This window comes from Lepidothrix coronata, unplaced genomic scaffold (assembly GCF_001604755.1).
Source record: "Lepidothrix coronata isolate B3197 unplaced genomic scaffold, Lepidothrix_coronata-1.0 Scaffold86, whole genome shotgun sequence".
Lineage (NCBI taxonomy): Eukaryota > Metazoa > Chordata > Aves > Passeriformes > Pipridae > Lepidothrix > Lepidothrix coronata.
In genome coordinates, this window is record NW_016690266.1 from 1,525,422 (window position 1) to 1,543,338 (window position 17,917).

The following is a 17,917-nucleotide window of genomic DNA, read 5'->3' on the forward strand; positions in this document are numbered from 1 at the left end:
ACACCATGTAAGGCGTGGAGAATGGCTTGCAACCCTGCTGCCCTTCGACGGAGGTGACCAGCCATTCCTTCTGTCATTGCCTCTCCTTCTCCCGTGTCCCTGTGGTCTGCAATTGGCCCCGCTCGCTTAGGAAGAGATGGTTGGAGGTGATCACTTCAGGAGGGCTCTCCTCCTCCTTCCACCTGTTTTTCATTCCTTGACTCACTGGCTCTAAGCCGTAAGCAGTGACGTGACAGCTGAGTCACGGACGCACCACCTGGATGCTGTCAGCATCAATCTCTCTTATAAGGATCATAGAAGAACAAAATAGAGAAGACTGTTAGGGCTTCTCATTTGTCTTCCTGCCAGCGGGGTACCGAGCCCTGCAGTGCGGTCTCTGGCTTTGCCCAGCCTTGCTCTCAAAATCCCAGGCAATGGGCTTCCACTGCTCTTCCCCAGGAACTGTTCTGTGATTCAATAAATGCCATTTCCAAGGAGAGCACTGCTTTTCCACGATGATTATTTAGCCTAACTTTTACTTATGTGAGCAAATAGCTTCTTACTAATACCTACATGAGAGGGGTTTTTTTGTCTTATGAAGAAATTCAGTAAACTTGCAAAACTGGAGATTAAATGTTTTATTTGTGATCTATTTAACAGCTTTAAGAATGTCCCTGCTGCATTCATTGTTCTACAGAGCAGATGAAAAAAAAACAGAGATGCAGTCCTATGCCCTGAAGAGCTTACACTTTTCATTTAAGCAAGATACAGTGACTGAGAATGACAAGTAACGAGAAGGCAGGACAAGAGTCATAAGAGAAAGGTCAGGATGTTTCTAAATAAAACCTATTGTCATGCTTTTAATTTTGGTTTGTCTTCAAGAGTCATCATACATGGCTACATATTTTTGGGACAATTTCACCATGTTTTAATTAAACATTTTTTTAAATCTCACAAACCCAACTTGCCTACTTTGGTTTGGTGATTACTTAAAGCTTCATTTTACAGAAATCCATGTTTTTCTCTCACAGTTACTCTTTCACTCAGCCTAACGAGGCTCTTGCAAAAACAATTCAGTTAGTCTGGTTATTAATTCCTTGAGTATCCCAGAGGTACAGGAGCTTTTCTGGCTGATCCATGCCACTGTGACAGGACTGCTTCTCCTTGACCTCTCTCTCCAGCTCTCTGTCTCTTCTCTGCAACACTCCTAATTGCCCTTACTCCAGAAATGGCAGTCAAACCTCTTCATCTGGGGCTCTTTTTCTGAGTGCAAAAAAGCAACTTGTCTCTGCACAGACCTTACAGCTGCCTCTGCTCAGCAGAACAACTCCTCTCCACTGGGCACCAGTAAACTGGAGCAAAGCATCACAGAGCCGAACCTTCTGCCCCACCTCCTCCATATGCCTTCTCCAGCTTTTACACCCAGCTCACTGCGTGTTTCCTACATCCAGTGGAGGTGTAAAAAACAATTCCTGACATGCTTAGCTTTGGGTTTATAATCCTCACATCTTCCTCTTCATGCTACGTGATTAGCAGAGGAGCACATCTAATTTTGGGGGACGTAGGATAAAAGTTTATCGTGGTGATGCAATGTTATTCCAACAGATATCCATTCAATGCCATCTGTCCCACCTGTGGATTTGGCTATTATTTCTTACTAATTTTATTCTTGTCTTTACCTTAAGGGGACAAATTCTTCCTGGTACCTGACTACAGGTTTAGCAAACTCCCAGAGGGAAGCCCAAATGCATTTCAAAAGCATTTTTAATGTGTGTCTTTCATCCTGGCGAAACCAGCTGTCCATGCGCATCAATTCCCTGCAGCAATTTTTTCCTTCATGGAATAAAAATATTCAGCCTCATTGCTGGGTGTGGAAATTTTGCTAAATTAAGACAAGGGGTCTGCAGAAAGGGACTGACTTTAGTACTCTGACCTTCCAGCCTCCCTCTTACCTCTTCTGAAGGAGGTTATGAAGGCTTGAGAGTTGAGTCCTGATGGGAATTTCAGGGGGTTTGGAAAGGAGATGGGTGATTTTTAGCTAGAGAATCTAGCAGAGGTTTCGTTTTGTACTCACCCACTTTGCTGAGCAACTTGGCCAAGTGCACACATATTGTACTCAGAAGGCAAGGGGAGGATCTGTTTCCTCTACTAGACCTCCAAATTCAGGTTACCATAAATGTGCTTAATTATTATTTCATTATTTGCATTTTGTATGGAAGGCCCTAGCTCAATTAGAAAAGCAGATGCTTGTTTGTATAGATAATGCAGAGTTATTCCAGCAGTCACACTGCAAAAGCATTAGTTATCTAAGGAGACAAATCGAACAAGACAATTCTAGGGCCAACCTGTGTCTCCTCAAGCAGTTCTCATACTGAGAAGCAGAAAATTAGGAAAGGAGAGCTCAATTTGCTCTTGCTGTGATCCAAATTCAGCTGGTTAAAGGCAAGCACACTTGGCCTCTTGCCTCATTTTAATTTACTGTTTTTAAGCAAAACATCATTTGAACCTGACAGTTTGATAGGTGATGATGCTCAAATCCTGCCTTTTCTTAAGGACAGGTTTTTTTCTCTTTAAACCTACTTTAGGTCCAACTGAAAATCTGCTCTGGGAGCAGAGAGCTCCCAAACAGCCTGGAGTTCCTGTGATATTTCCTCCAATCAAGTGCTGCTCCCCTACAGTTCTCAACAGTTTCCTGGGCACATGAGCAGCCACGTATGCTCGGACCAGGTATCTTCAACACGAGCTTTAGTTATTGTCTGAGGTTGTTCTGTTCTCACAGAACTTCAGGGTGTGACCCTGCTCTGAGACAAGGCAAGGGCAAAAGTCCCACTGGGGCAAAAGTGGGAAGCAAGGTTCAGTCGCTCTGATTGATTTTTTTCCAGAAAACACAGGCTGATTTGTCCTGAGTTTGGTGAACAGTACCTGTTTTGGGGATACGAAGGCATTTGGTTTTCCTCTGCACACCTTTTGGTATTTCTCCAAACAGTGCTCTGAAGGCAGCTCTGGGGTTTGTGAACTGCTCTCCTGTAAACACCCAAATGTATTTGTCCAAACACCCCCTCTCAGAGGGAGAGTCAGCAGATTTTGTCTTCCCTGGAAGACAAAGTGGATATGGCAAAGTGCAAATAGCAGCGGTTCACAGTGATCGATACACACAATAAAGCCCATCCAACTGCAGTGTCTGTTTGGATTGCACGCAAGCTTCTCCTTGTGCAGGATCTCTAACAGATACTGTGCCAGTACAGGGGGCTGATTCTGGCTGTATGAGTGGAATTTTATGTATTGTTACAGCAGCACAAGCACCTGTGGGCTATTGCAACTCTACCGTGAGACAAGGGCCAGCTTCTGTTCTTGTTCTATGGAAGAAAATGCTTTTGCTGCTGTGCAGGATCCCATGTACCCACTCGGTCCATCACATGGGACTAAATTCAGCTTTGTACTGTTAAGACTAGTCCTGTTGGAAATCCCAGCTAAGGTCAAAAAGAAGCGCACGCTATATTTGGGGAATGATGGCAGTTAACACAGGAAGTCTAACCATTTCTAAACTTTTCCCTCCATTAAGCAAAAATAATCAGTATCATTATATTTTATATTTTGTGAAAGGAAATAATATTATACACATTCTAAACATTAACAGATTCAAATTTGCTTTCAGCATGAAATGCGAACATTTTAGTGTAAGGATTACATGTATTATGTTTTACTAGCTGTTGAATACATGGGGTTCCAGATAATTAACTACAGCAAGGAGAAATATCTCGTGATGTGATAAAGGCAAGGAATGAAGCACTTCAGAGGATCAGAGGGTAATGTTATCCAAAACTTACATCAATCATAACAGAAGATAGCAAAACAAAGCTACCACTGGGATGGGTGAGGGTACCCATGCAAGGGTACTCTGCCTTTACTCACAGTAATCTTGATTTCAGCTTCTCAAAAGTATTTTACCGTGGTTCAGGAAGTCCTTAAGCCATAGATTGTTGGAAATTGAGAGAAAATACCAGAGAAGTATCAGTATAGACTTACTTTGATCTTGACATTTTTGCCAAATAAGGTGTCTGAGCTGGTATGTTCTTACATTTTTAAGTTAATGGCTAACTCCAAAAAAAAAGAGCCAAAAGAAGGAATTAAAGCAGAATTTAAACACCTAAATCCAGTATTGAAGTAAAACGGTTCCTTCAGCTCCTGTCCAATCCTAGAGGCACCTAACTCAAGAGGTACCTACTTTCAATCTCCAAGAACCTCAAATGCACAACAGTCATCTTGGACATGTGCATGGAACTTCCGTCTCCTCAGTGGGTTTGAGTCCTCCTGAGTCCTGCCAGGGTTATGGATTTGGTTGGTTCAGCTCTTGTTGGATGTGGAACAAACCACCTGCTTCAGTTCACGAACTCAGTTTGTGCTGAGGATGTGCAGCTGAGAGGGGAAAACAAAAGAGTAAACCTTCTGAGAGAAAAGAAAGCAAGACAGTGCAGAAGAGTCCTTAGTTCCGCAGTTGGGATGGTCCTTCAGGAAGAGGAATTGTGTGTGCCAAAGCCACTTACTCTTTCACACTGCATTTGCACCTCACCTTCCTGACTGGAATTCACAAACAGCTCTTGGAGGACGACTGAAACTCCAGATCAAGTAGGTGCTCTCACCACTAAACTGAAAATTATACTCACTTTTGGTCTTCCTCTTCTTATAGCTCAATGAATCTTTAATTCTTTTTAAGCAAAGAGGAACAGATTCAGTGTAAGGGCATACAGTGCTCTCCTCCCTACTCTCCCCATCTCCCCTGAGTATCCTGCACCTCAGAAGGTTTTGGTAGCCCCTCAGGGAACACAGGTAGGTATTTCTCAGGCAGCAAATCAAGTTGAACTCAGATCTCCTCCTTGTTACCCTGCTGAAAACCTCCCTGTGAAATACAGATGGCCAGCCACAGCCTGGAGGAGTGTCCTGTGTTTGCCTCGGGATGGACAGACTCTGCTCATGTCCTATAAGGTGGCTCAGACCTGGGGACAGACGTGGTTTGAAAGCTCATCCCTGAGCTCCTTCAGTCATCAGCTTGTTTTCTTTGTGTCTTTTGGGAGGGGGCATAACCAGCCTGTGGAATTATTCTTCCTTCCTCTGTCCCTGTGAATATTTCACTATTTTTACAGCAGAATAAATCCTAGAGAACAAGCTGAAGAAAATCCAACTCACAACATCCTGCACCTAGAAGGCTGAGACAACTCTCCTGGAAGACTGGAAAGATAATTTAAGAAACCTGCTCCAAATCTGGTAAGCAGTAAAACACTGGAACAAGCCTCCAAAATGCCAGGTATGTATGGGATATACAGATATACAACTGCCTTGTATGTACTAAGTGTATGCAACAGTCATGAGAAGCCTGATCCAACAGACACTCCAGAATGACTGTGGGAAATGGATCTGATGAACCACGACATCTTTTGAAGGTTACTAGCAACCCAAGGTGGGTAACTCTCCCTTGAATCAGAAATTAAGGAATGGAAATTAATATGTCCCTTGAATTTTGGAGCTGCAATCCAAAGTGTCTGGGTTCTTGGCTGTCTAAATTTGGGAACTGCCTATGACCTGTCAAGTACTTCCCTGAGGGGTGAGGTTCCTTAGTCTTTACACCACATCTTGGGCAAGTCTTTAATTTCCTACTTTACTATCACCTATCTATACACAATCTCAAGGAGATACCCAGGAACAACCCTTTGTCCTGTCCACCTTTTCAGAATGTAACAGAGCAAAGCAAATATATCCAGAACATGCCAAACCTGGGCAGTAGCTGCAGGTGAACCAAAAACAAACAGACAAACAAACCAACCGTTCTGGCCTCCGTACCCATCCAAGGCTGGGGTGCCTTTCAAAGCATCCTGGCTGGGACCCCTATCACTCTAAAAGAACTCATTATCTACCCTGACCTTATCCTTACCCCCACTGCGTTACCACATATCTTCATGCGCACTGCTCACCTGCGACATTTCATACAGGATTGTCCCGCTCTCCCTCCCGCCAGTCAGAAGAGCCCCTTGGCCCGCTCAACACCCTTCACCTCTTCTTCGTCCCCCTCCCCTTCCCCTCCCCTCCCCCTCCCTCTCCCCCCCCCAAACCTGGAATGGCAAACCTCTGCGTGCTCCAAAGCTCCCCTCTCCTCTTCCATGGGGGTGCAGTACCTGCCGGCAAGGCTCCCCCTCTCTCTCCTTTCTCCTGCCACGGCCAGATTATGTGACCAATACATCTGTTCTAGAACAAGCAGCAGTCACAAGCATTGAGGCCATGTTGCTGAGAACGCAGCTGCGTTGGGCAGGGCACATCTCAAGGATGAAGGACCACCGCCTCCCTAAGATCCTGCTTTATGGTGAACTTGCCACTGGTTGCCGCACGAGAGGAGCCCCAAAGAGAAGATACAAGGACTCCCTGAAACAACATCTGAGCCTTGGCCATATTGATCAACATAACTGGTCTACTCTGGCCTCCAACCGGGAGGCCTGGAGACACACCATCTATAATGCTGCTGATGCTTTTGAGAAAGCACACAGGATCACCCTTGAGGAGAAAAGACAATGCAGAAAGAATGGTGCCTTGCAGAATATACCATCTAAGGAATCCTTCTGCTGTGCCTTTTGCAACCGGTCATGCCTGTCTCGTATCGGCCTTTTTAGCCACCAACGCGCTCATAGCAAACGTGGGTAGAGCCCTTCCCAAATCTTCATTTGCGAAGCCCAGCCATGACTGACTGACTGACTGACAGCACATCTGAAAATTGAGTTTCAAGTTAGATCCACATAAGCTTTTTGGTGCTTAACTATTGCTTTGGCCAACAGCAGCAATCACCAAAGCTCCTGCTCAGCCATCATCTAACGTCAAGGTCCAGACACCCTTTGTGTTTCACCAGGGATGTTCTGTGGGTGCCCTTATCCCTCTCTGGGCGCGTCCAATGCACTTGAGTCTTGCCAGGCCTGAGCAGCCTGCTGTGAAGTGCCAAACTCTAAGAGGGGCTTTGGTACATGTCATCTCAAACTATGAAAGGTACCTACTTGCAAGGCAGGCAGTACTTCCAACACTGCCTGACTAGCTGATTTGGTAATTCCCTGCTCCTTGTACTGCTGTGGTGTATGCCATTGCATATGGAAACCAAGCTCCTAAAGTATCAAAATTGTAAACTGAGTGTTGCCACGTACCTTTTTGCAACTATATTCCTAATTATTATTGTAGGATCAGAAAGTCGTACCAGCTGCCTCAGCGATCACAGTGCTACTACACCTTGGGACACAAGATGCATTACATCAGTCAGGCAGTAACTCCAGGTCTCCAGGAATATAGATCCTACTAGAATTATACATTAAAGTCACACTGTGTTTACCTTAAAGCAATCTGAAGAGGGATTAACTTGGTGATCAGTCCATCTCACCACATCACAGAGGAGTGATTAAATTATTCCCAAACAAAATTGCCAGAATTTGACACCTAATCTAACTGCTGATATCTCTGTAATCTTCTCTGCCTACTTGTTCAAGCGCTTAACCCTCCTTGTTAAGAACCGCACCAATTTTGTCCTGCAGAAAGCTAGAATATATTTCTTCTTCGTCGGTCCTTGCTGAGCCGTGGGAATAACAGACCCCCTCACATAAAATGATTTTGGCTTTGCAGAAGGGGCTGGGGAGCCTCTATTTGGAATACAGTTCCCAATACCGGTCACCCGGTCACCTCATTATACGAGGTGCTGCAAATAGGGAAGTTGCAACAGAGACCAAATGATACAAGAACTTAATTACTGAGAAAAGGGTTAGAAAAGCTACAGTATGGCTGCTGCCTTTTGAAAACAGCAGATTAAACAGTCACTTCAGGGGGGTTTGCAGAGCTCTGAGGGAATAGCAAGGATTCACGTACACGGGGAGAGCTGAGGTAGTGACAAATACCAGAACAAAAGGGAAATTAACAGAAGCTTAAGTAGGGATGATCAGCAAAGCAGTGTAATTTATTTGGGAATTTATTTGTATTTAGCACAGTTAATATATGGAAAATTATACTAAGGCTGGAACAGAAACAACTATTAGAAATCATTTTACAAGGCTTTAGACAAGTGTAGGGGCTTAAAATAACTCTGTGGGATGCAACTCATAATTCAGAAGGGAGGAAAAGGACTTACATCTTCGTCACAATCTTGTCTCTTAAAACATTTAGCTCCATTGTGCTAAGTAATAGACATGGTTACTTTAATATGACTATCTATACAATTCTCAGGGAAAGGTTTTAATTTACAAGATTAATTTCCCTTCCAGCTTTAAATACATAGATGTGGGGGAAAATAATCAGAGAGACTTGAGGGGCAGGGCTGAATCCTGATCTCAGCAGCAGCAGAGCGAAGCCCAAATAACTCCAGGAAAAATGCTGGACGCATGCAGGGATGTAACTGAGCTGAGATCTGGTCCTGAAGTGTGTGCACTCCACACAGGAAAATCTTGACGTCCCCCCTTTAAATTTCAAGGAAAGCTAACAAAAGAGTCTCAAGTCCTTTTAGAGCATTTCTACAGTTCTTGGAAGAAGCTTGTATGTTCCCATTTGCACACGATGCCTCCAGGCCATCAGTTCCAGCAGACGCTGGATCAGACTGGGTGGCTCGCTCCCTTCGACCTGCAGCTCTGCCTGTTTTAAGACCAAACAGACTGCCTTCAGCTCTGGCGAACCCGCTGGGAAATGACCCTTCTTACACAGCAAGGGAGCGGGGGACACCGGAATGTTGCCCTGAGGCAGTCCGTGTAATCACAGTTAGGCTTTTTTCTTTCCTTCCAGGACGGGTGCTTAACCTGCCGCTCGGAGACGCGTAGGTAAGATCCCAACTTTCTCTCCAGGGGAGATCCCCGCAGGCAGTTAACGATTCCAGGGTTCCCGCTGCGCTACCACCGTTTACTCGGAAAATCAAAGGCAATTAACCATACTTTCCTCTGGGGAAAAAACCTCTTGATTTGGACCCGTCATTACGCAGGGAAACCTACAGAACACTCTGCTGTAATCCAACGTGAACTCTGCTAAAGGTATTTCTTTCTAGGGCTCCCCTTCCACTTGGCAAGCCTTGCCTGCCTTCGGGAGACCGGGACGGGTGTAACGGATTTGGTTACACTTGGATGTGTTGAGGAGCAAGATCCACACGCGATGTTGTCCCGCTCCTTTTTTGGGCCGCCGATGCTGGACGGGGGGAGCCCGAGGAAGCCACGGGGAACACTCCAGGGTGACCTGTTGCCTCCGCGGGGGTTTCCCCGACCCCCTCCCGCAGAGAGTGGTGCGGGGCGGCGGCGGCAGGGAGCTCATCCCGGCGGGACAGGGGCTCCGGCCGCCGTCCGGGCAGCCGCGGACAGAGAGGGATGAAGGGATGCAGGGATGCCGGGAGGAAGCAGTTTCAGGCGGCAGGTGAACGGGGCAACGCGATGCATTCCCGACCGTCCCGCTTTCAGCGGGGCGCAGTTTGGGCGGTACCCGCAGTGACTCCGCCGGTGACGGCGGGGCGGGCGCGGTCCCCCCGCCTCTCAGCAGTGCCAGAGGGGGGCCGGAGTGCCCGGGGACGTGCGGGACGCCCCGCCGCCTCTCTCCTCCCCTCCCCTCCGCCCGCCCCGCCCGAGGGGCCGCGCCGCCACCGGCGCTCGGCGCTGCGGGCGGTCGGGCGGCGGCAGACGGGCGCATCATCGCGGACCGCAACGACGGCGGCGCCCCGGAGCCCCCCCGGCGGCTCCGCCCCGGCCCCCCGCAGGTGGGTCCGCCCGCCCCGCCCCGCTTCTCCCGGCTCCGCGCCCCCCACGTCGGGGCGGCGACGGGGGCGGGCGGGCCCGTCCCCCCCGCGGGGCCGAGGGGCAGAGCCGGGCGCCCGCTCGCCGCCCTCCGCGCCCGCCCAGCCCCGCCGGGCGGACGGGGCGCCGCGTCCCTTCGGAGCGGAGCGGGGCGGCTCTCGGCATGGCGGGGCTCCCGGCCGGCCGGCGGGCGGGCTGAGGCGGGGGCCGGGCGGGGAGGCGCCGGCGGCGGGGTCTCACCGCCTCTTCTTGCCGTCCCCCCGCAGGGAGCGACCGGCCCCCCGCGCCACCATTGCCTCGCACGGCAAGGAGGACCTGCTCGCCGCCGCCGCCCGGCTCTGGCAGCGGAGGAGGCGGCTGCTGGCCGCCGCCGGGCTCGCCCTGGCCATGGCCGTCGCGCTGTTGGTCGCCGTACCCCTGCTGCTGCTGCAGGCGCCCGCCGACACCGGTGCCCACTACGAGATGATGGGCACCTGCCGCATGATCTGCGACCCGTACAGCGGCGGGCGGCCGCCCGGCCCCGGCAGCACCGCCGCCGTGGAGGCCCTGCAGGACCTGGGCGCCAACCCCCCGCCGCCCTTCGTCCAGGGACCCAAGGGGGAGCCGGGTCGCCCGGGCAAGCCGGGCCCCCGCGGGCCGCCCGGGGAGCCGGGGCCGCCGGGGCCGCGGGGCCCGCCAGGGGAGCGGGGGGACGCGGGCAAGCCGGGGCTGCCCGGGCTGGCGCTGGCGGGAGCGGGCGGCGGCGGGAGCGGTGGCGGGGCAGCGGCGGGCGGAGAGGCGGCGGGAGGGCTGAGCGCCGCCTTCAGCGGGCCGCGCATCGCCTTCTACGTGGGGCTGAAGAGCCCCCACGAGGGCTATGAGGTCCTCAAGTTCGACGACGTGGTGACCAACCTGGGCAACCACTACGACCCGGCCAGCGGCAAGTTCACCTGCCAGGTGCGCGGCATCTACTTCTTCACCTACCACATCCTCATGCGCGGCGGCGACGGCACCAGCATGTGGGCTGACCTCTGCAAGAACGGCCAGGTGGGTTCCGCCGCTCCCCCCCGCGTCCTCCCCGCCCCGGGGCCACCTTTCGTCCCTTTCCTGCCCTCGCCCTGTCGCCCCCCCGAGGCACCGGTCGCCGCCGCTCCCGGGAAAAGGAGCGGCTGGAGCATCCTCCGCGCCGTCGGGGCGGGGCTGCTCCGCGGGAGAGGCTCTAGAGCCGCGACAAATTCCGAACTCTCGGCTTGCAAAGTTTACTGCCGGGAGGAGGAGAAGGAGAAGCGAGGAGAGGGGAGGGAGGGAGGACGTGGTGGTAGTGGGGAGGCTGGAGAAGGGGGGCTCCTGGGGAACTGACGGAGGGGCCGGAAAAGGGGAACTCAGGGAACTGATGAAGAGGAAGGAAACGAGAGGCTGGGGAGGCTGGTGGAGGGGCTGTGGAAGAGTGGCTCGAGGAGCTAATGGAGACGCTGGGGAAGAAGGGCTAGGGGGGCTGACGTGCCCAGCGGCTGTGTTGGCAGGTGCGGGCCAGTGCCATCGCCCAGGATGCGGACCAGAACTATGACTATGCCAGCAACAGCGTGGTGCTGCACCTGGACTCCGGCGACGAAGTATACGTCAAGCTGGATGGAGGCAAAGCACACGGAGGCAACAACAATAAGTACAGCACTTTCTCTGGCTTTCTTTTATACCCCGATTAACACACAACAAGCAACATGACACAACTGGCCCTGCCACTGATGCTTGTGGGGCTGTTTGGCATTTCCGTATCCCATCGTGCTGCTGTTCTGCTGGTATCCACTGTCTCCACAGGTCACTTTAGCGTCATTATCAGTTTGTATGTCTTTATTTTTACTTCTGTGGAAATGAAATAGAAGTGAAACAAAGCAATCCCCTTCTTTACTCTCCCACATTTCTTCTGACTGCCCTCTCCCTTTGTCAGCCTGAGTGTTTTGTGTGTCACACGAGGAACTCAGCAGCTTGAAACTCTCAAGTGGTTCCTGGAGGGTTTAAAAGAGCCCAGAGTTCAGACTGTGCCACATATGGAATTTGAACCAGTCACATTTTTTCATCAAAAAAGTATTAATTACGATGATGAATTTTCAGATCGGCTATTGCGAAGTGGGACTGGGCCATAACTGTTCTTTCCTCTGCTGCTTTGTACGGGGTCAAGTGTAAACTTTTCTTTCTGTGCTATGCAATGCTCATGTGAATGATGGTGTCATTAACGTCAAACCTGTTTCTGTCTGCAAAAGAATTTGGTCGCTGACCACAGTCACCAAAATATCACATTAAATTATGTTTTTAGACAACGCCTTTTTGCTTTCTGTCTCTTCCAGTGCTGCAAAGGAGCACTGTGGTGCTGCCACAGGAGGGTGGGTAGAGGAGGGGGTCACTTTGGTCCCTTAGGTTTGCAGCAAAATTTAAAGGTTTTTTTTAAAGCATGGGGCACCTTGCCTAAGTCTTGATTATGGTTCAGGGGAGTTGGGAAGAAGCAGAGGGAGAGGAAAAAAAGCTTCAGCTTTGCGCAGTTTTGTAAAAAGGAGACACACTGTCATCAAGAGGTGAAAGTGGGGGTGTGGAGTAGATCTCCTGAACAGATTTATTGGGTTTGAACCTGATCTACAGGTTAACAAAGTACAGGAAAAGCAGTTTAATCAGTGATTATGGAAAGCCGTGTTTCTGTAACATGCTTGACAAATGCAAGGAGGCAGCAGGGGAGAGAGTCTGTCTAAACCCTCACACTTGCAGTGTGTATATGGGTTGGAAACCACACCTAACTGTAGTGGGTCTGCATGGTGCCTGAGATGGGCTAGGAGAGAAAGCTTGCTCAAGACTGAGGAATTCAGACCATTTAGAAAGGTTTTCTTCTGATGTCCTCAGTAAATTCCAACCACTCTGTGTCTTTTTAAGAATGCACAGGTGTGTAACTAGTGCATGTGGTTCTGAGCCTTTGGTGTAGGAGGTGCCTCTTTCATCATCATCCCAGTAGGTAACCTCCTTAGTTTGGGTAAATTGGTGAAGCTAAAACAGTTAAATTGGTTTACACAAGCACTTAGTTTCACTTTACTGTCTTGTCATTTCGTTTTTTCCTTCTGAAGATCTTACCTCCCTCTCATTTTTCTGCCCTTTGCAGCTTTAGTGCAGTTTCACAAGTAAGAGAGACAGGAGCTGGACTGAAAACAGCTCTGCCAAGGCTGGAGCTTTTCCCCTGCCCTGATGTTGCAGGAGGAAGGGGAACCCAGGTGGTTGGACTTGGTCCAGCCCCACTTTGGGGCAGCCCTGTGATGACTGAGTTATTACAGTCGCTTCTGTCTCCTACCTGGTCCTTGGTGGGTATTTTTTACTCATTGGCTGGAAGAGGAGGGTCAAAGAGAGAAAGCAATTCCTTCGTCCTGTCCTCAAACTCTCAAAACTGTCCTCAAACAAAAAAATCCCAGTCGAGGGAAGCAGAGTTCATAAACAGGTACATGTGTTAGACACTTATCAATCTCTAATGTGTTGTCGATTTGTACTATTTAGAATATGATTAAAACCAGTGTCTGAGACCCAAATGAAGTATAATTGCTATGGATCCTCAATTCCCACTGGATCCGTAATCCTTTTTGACTATTCCTCCCCCCTCCTTCAATGAAATGGAGCTTAGACACAAAGCCCTTGGTTTAAATTTCAAAAAATTAAAATTGACATGCAGCAGCATTAGCAGGAGCCAGGAGGAATTCTAAGGAGGTGCCTGGGCTGTGCTTTATCCTTTGCATTAAGAAGCAATTTGTACTTCTAACAAAGACCCAACTGTTCCCCCTTGGCAAAAGGGCAATGAAGATGCCTTGCAAGGGAATTGCTGTTCACAATACTTAAACAAATTTGAATCTTAGATTTTTAAATCTGTATTCCCTGGTGGCGCCTGCTCCTCTCAATTCAAATGCAGGGCTGGCGGTGTGTGCCTGCCAAGGTGTCAGTAGCTAAGCGGATGATGGATTGATGAGGCAATGGGAAGACACAGGCTCACAGTGGCGGTTTGCCCCGACAGTGATCTATGTATCTGCACATTATCAATGTCATGAGGAGGCTTGAACCACCCTCGCTAGATGTCTCATTTTCCACTTACCTCTTATGTACTAATTATCAGGCTGGATTATTCCCCAGGATAGAAACAAAAAAAAAAAAACCGCTCATTGCCCCTCCACTGACAGTTTACACGATCGATAGAATGAATGTCTCTCTTGGCTGCTCATAGGCTTTTTTGTTTCCTCTCCTCATTGCAGGGTCTTCCGAGATTGCCTCTGTGGGGGGTTGATGGCTCTCACCCAGAATCTGCAGCGGTGGTGCTTGAACAGGCTCCTCTGTCCCACTCATCTTGGTAGTAGATCAGTGTGTGGGTTGTGTTTTTTTCTGAAGTAACATAGGGAAAAGCAATTGGGAGATGAAAAACTTCAGTGCTCAGTGGTGCACTTATCCAGAAAAGCAGAGGCAGCGCTGCAGATAGAGATGGTGGTCCCTGTGCTGCTGGTGTCTGTGGGTGAGAGAAGGGTCATGTACAGCCCAGCAAGCAGCCTGCAGCAGGCTTGTAACCCTCTGGGCTTTAACTGAGTCATCTTCCCCTTGGCAATGGTCCATGGGTTCTTCATGGCACAAAGAGAAGGGGCTGTTTGTAGGGGAGATACCCTGGTCCCCTGGTTTGAATCAGAAGAGGAGAATTAAGGTTTACTTAGAGGCTGACTTCAGCTTTCTCTGGGACTGGCTTTCCCAAATGATACTGGCAGCTCAAATGACCAATAGCCAGTGTCTGCTCTGGAGGTCTGATCCCTTGGAGGTGTTAAGCAGATGCTTTTAAGAACTGTTAGGTGATCAGGTGTGATGTGAATAGGGAATGCCCTCTGAAAGGAGTGGAATGTTGGAGTCTTAGACAAAAGGTGCTTCTGTTTTGTGCCCAGCTGTGTGTTCAGGTTAAAATTATAATACTGAAGTTAAGATTTAAAAAAAAAAAGGACAGATGTTCGTCTGGTCAAAGTAACTTAGATACTGTAGCAGCAGATCCCTCATTTTAGTGAAACCTTATTCTGTGTCTGGTCAACACTGGCTAGGGAAGGGAACCCCGGATAGAGAGGAGCGGGGAGACATTGAAGTGCACAAAACACGGTGGAAGGGGCAATTGGAATGCTGCTGAGACCCCTGAGAGGAGTGCCAACCACCCCTGGTCTGTGGTTGTTCCCTGGAGGAAGGTGTTCAGGTTACTCTGCTCTCCTGAAAGCCCAAGCCAGTATTTGTGGCTGGACACTTGTTTTCTTCTGTTTTGGCCTTTGTTGGCTTGGGAAACTCCTGGCAAGTCTCTAGGGAGATGGGTGAGGAAATCCTTCCTTGGCTTAAGTGAAGTAGGTGAGCTGCTGGGGCTGAGGTGTCACCAGCCAGTGTAGAGAGTTTTCTGACAAACCTGTGCTGCAAGAGCACCTGGAGTCTGGTGTCCCACGTGAAGTCTGGTGCCTCTGTGTTTTTCAGAATGTCAGTTTGCAGATTTTCTCCTTGTTGCTCATTTCCTTGTAAAGTAGTGCCTGGGTCCGTGGGGCTCACAGGCCCACAGCAGGACAGAACAGCCCCGTGTCTAGGTTTTCCTCTTTCCCTTTTGCTGTTAGAAAAGCAAAGTGCTGCTTTCTGTGCCTCATGGCTTAACACGTGTGCATTTAACCATGCTTTGGTCTTCATCTTGCTGCTTTTGAAACTAACTTTGGACATTTTTCTTGGTGATTTAATGCTTGTTTATCTTTTTGCTTGGCTTCTCCAGTGGCTTATGGTGCCTGGATGGGTTTAATTTGTGCACTCACAAAGTAGGGACAATGGGTTTTGGTGGATGCTCATGTGTCTTTTTTTCTGTTTATGCCACAGACTAATTATATTAAGGGATCTGTGACAGACAGAGGTGAAATGGCGTATAAATCTATTTCAAATCTGTTTGTGTTAAATACCTTTTTTTGTAACATGCCATTTTTTTCCTTATTGTAATTGGAATGAACTCTGGGAAAAAATCCTGGTAAAATCCTGTGTCTTAGTATTGTCTCTGGGATAAAGGAGCCTGTCAGAATAAAATAAAGACTAACTGAATCTTCACTGACTTTGAGACTGCAAGGTGTTTGGTCTTTTTTACTGTAAATGTCTACATCATGCAGAGACTTGGAAGATTAATTACAGACAAGAGAGGTAAACTGTTACCATGTGGACACCCAGGCACTTACGGGCGAGAGCCTGCTCTCAGCTGGTTTCACGTTTAAATGGCAGAAAGAGGTTCAGCTTGTTTATAAACTGAAGGTAATATACAAATGGGAGCCCATTTCTCTAGACCAAGCCCATGCCAGTTCAGAAGTAAATCCCTTGCTCACACAGCAGGTGCCACAGCAGCAGTGGAGGAGATGCTTCACTCTTCCTTTGGCCCCCTTGCCCTGAATGAGCTTTGTTTTTGGAGGCTGTGGGGGGAATTAAGGCAGGGGAATTAAAAATTGAAGGGGCTGAGCTCCTGATTCCTCTACGTTAAGGACTAGTTTGTTACTTGTCTCAATGGTAAGTTACAAAGAGGCTCATTTCTTGGAACAGCCTGGGGTACAGGGGCATTGCCTCCTGGGTAGGTGAGAAGTTGAGCCTGGGGTATCATTTGGTGTCCCAGGCTTGAACATACACTGGAATTCCCTTTCTTTCCTGCTGCATTTCAGACTGAGGCTCTGAGAGCTGGTGGTTTCAGGTCACAACCTGAAAGATGGCAAGCCACTGTTGTGTCCTGACCCCTGCCAAAGGGTGCTCAGCAGCCTCTCTCAAGGTTTTGCAGAGCATAATTCAGAGGGAGCTGTGAGTGATGACCTTGTTTTCTTGCAGAGGAAGCCACAAATGCCCATCTTCTTTTGGTCCTTCCTATTATAAAATAGCCTGGATTAACCATTAAGCTGCGTGGCACAGCTCTGTATTCTATTAAATGGGAGTACATTTTCTTCACAGGGGGCTGATGGCATATCCCTCTTTTTGTACATTTGCTCCCATTTGTTTTTTTTTGGCATGAACTAGGATAGAAACAGAAAAGGCCTGTTTGCTGTGATCTGCTGCCCTATTAATGCAGGATTATTTCCTCCAGTGCTCTCTGAGCACGGTGACACAGAGAGCATGGCTTGCCTGCAGCCTTTGGCTGTGCTTCTCCCAGCGAGGGCACATTCACATGATTCTGGCTCTTCGTTTTGCTTGCAGCTGCCAGATCATGTCTAGAAAAACAAACAAAAAAAAGGATACCCAGCCCTGGTCTTGAATGCAGCTGAAATGTTTTCTTGGTGACATTTCTCTCTGTCAACAAATTGCTTATCATTTAAGTGTTGTGATGTGATCCCCATCCCAAGGAGGAGAGGTCTGCTGCTGAGAATGGGGAGGAGGAATGCCCAGGAGAATAACTTGCTTGAAGATGTGAGCACAGGCTTTATGAACAATGAATCTTTGTCGGTTATTAGCTTTAAGGTGCAATTTCAGTGGTATGATAATGCAGAAAATGTTTTAAGTCCATGGGGAAGAAGCTGCTTTTCAGGTAGTGTCTTGCTCTTCCCTCATTATTGTAATGCTGTTCCTGAAACTTTGCATCAGTCATGCTGTGCTGCAGCATGTGAATGCACGAGGTGATGGAGAGCAGATCCAGATGGATATCTGTTTTGTTTTGGTATACAGCTGAATTCTTGACATTTGCTCCCCATTCTAGCACCTTATTTTTCATGGAGCTGTGCTTCTTGGGAGCTGGGAGCCCAAGGGCCAAAGTCTGCTTCCAGGTACACCTATCTAATTCTTCTCAAACTTAGTTTTTCTCAGTATCCTTGGAGTCAGAATCAATCCTTAAGTACATTACAGGTAGCTTCCCTTGGGTTGCCATTGTGGTAACTGGTTAGGTACTGTTTGGGGATGTATGATAATGAATCTAAGTTTTTGTACCCTAGAGGTGGAAATGGTCCAGGTCCATTTTTTTGTCCTGCCCAGTAAGTGTCACTCTGTAAATGCCTTTCAGACAAAACACCATTACCATCTGCGGAGAGGGTAGGGCAGCCCCTTTTGCCAGCATCTAGCAATCTGCTTAGGAAAAAGAGGTGGCAAATACCTTTGAAGCTCAGCTCCTCCAAGCTCCTGCTGAGTGCATCATTGCAGCTGAGAGAGCTTGGATCATAAACTAG

General features: G+C 48.7%; 1 protein-coding gene across 2 annotated transcripts; it reads left to right on the forward strand.

Annotated features, from left to right (window-relative positions):
- The first annotated feature begins 10,127 nt into the window (after window positions 1-10,127).
- C1QL2 (complement C1q like 2) lies at window positions 10,128-14,755 on the forward strand. Of its 2 annotated transcripts, XM_017820839.1 has the most exons (3): window positions 10,143-10,506; window positions 10,543-10,781; window positions 11,258-14,755. In XM_017820839.1, the coding sequence occupies exons 1-3, from the start codon at window positions 10,143-10,145 to the stop codon at window positions 11,435-11,437; spliced, it is 783 nt and encodes a 260-aa protein (XP_017676328.1). In that variant the 3' UTR covers window positions 11,438-14,755. The 2 variants fall into 2 exon arrangements, with proteins under 2 accessions (XP_017676329.1, XP_017676328.1); XM_017820840.1 differs by having other exon boundaries at window positions 10,128-10,781.
- Window positions 14,756-17,917: the final 3,162 nt, after the last annotated feature.

What these genes read in the sequence shown, in the direction of transcription:
- C1QL2 (XM_017820840.1), top strand. Translation starts at nt 10,143, where the DNA reads ATGGCCGTCGCGCTGTTGGTCGCCGTACCCCTGCTGCTGCTGCAGGCG. An exon ending in ACCTCTGCAAGAACGGCCAG is followed by an intron (nt 10,782 to 11,257) that starts GTGGGTTCCGCC and finishes CTGTGTTGGCAG; the next exon opens with GTGCGGGCCAGTGCCATCGC.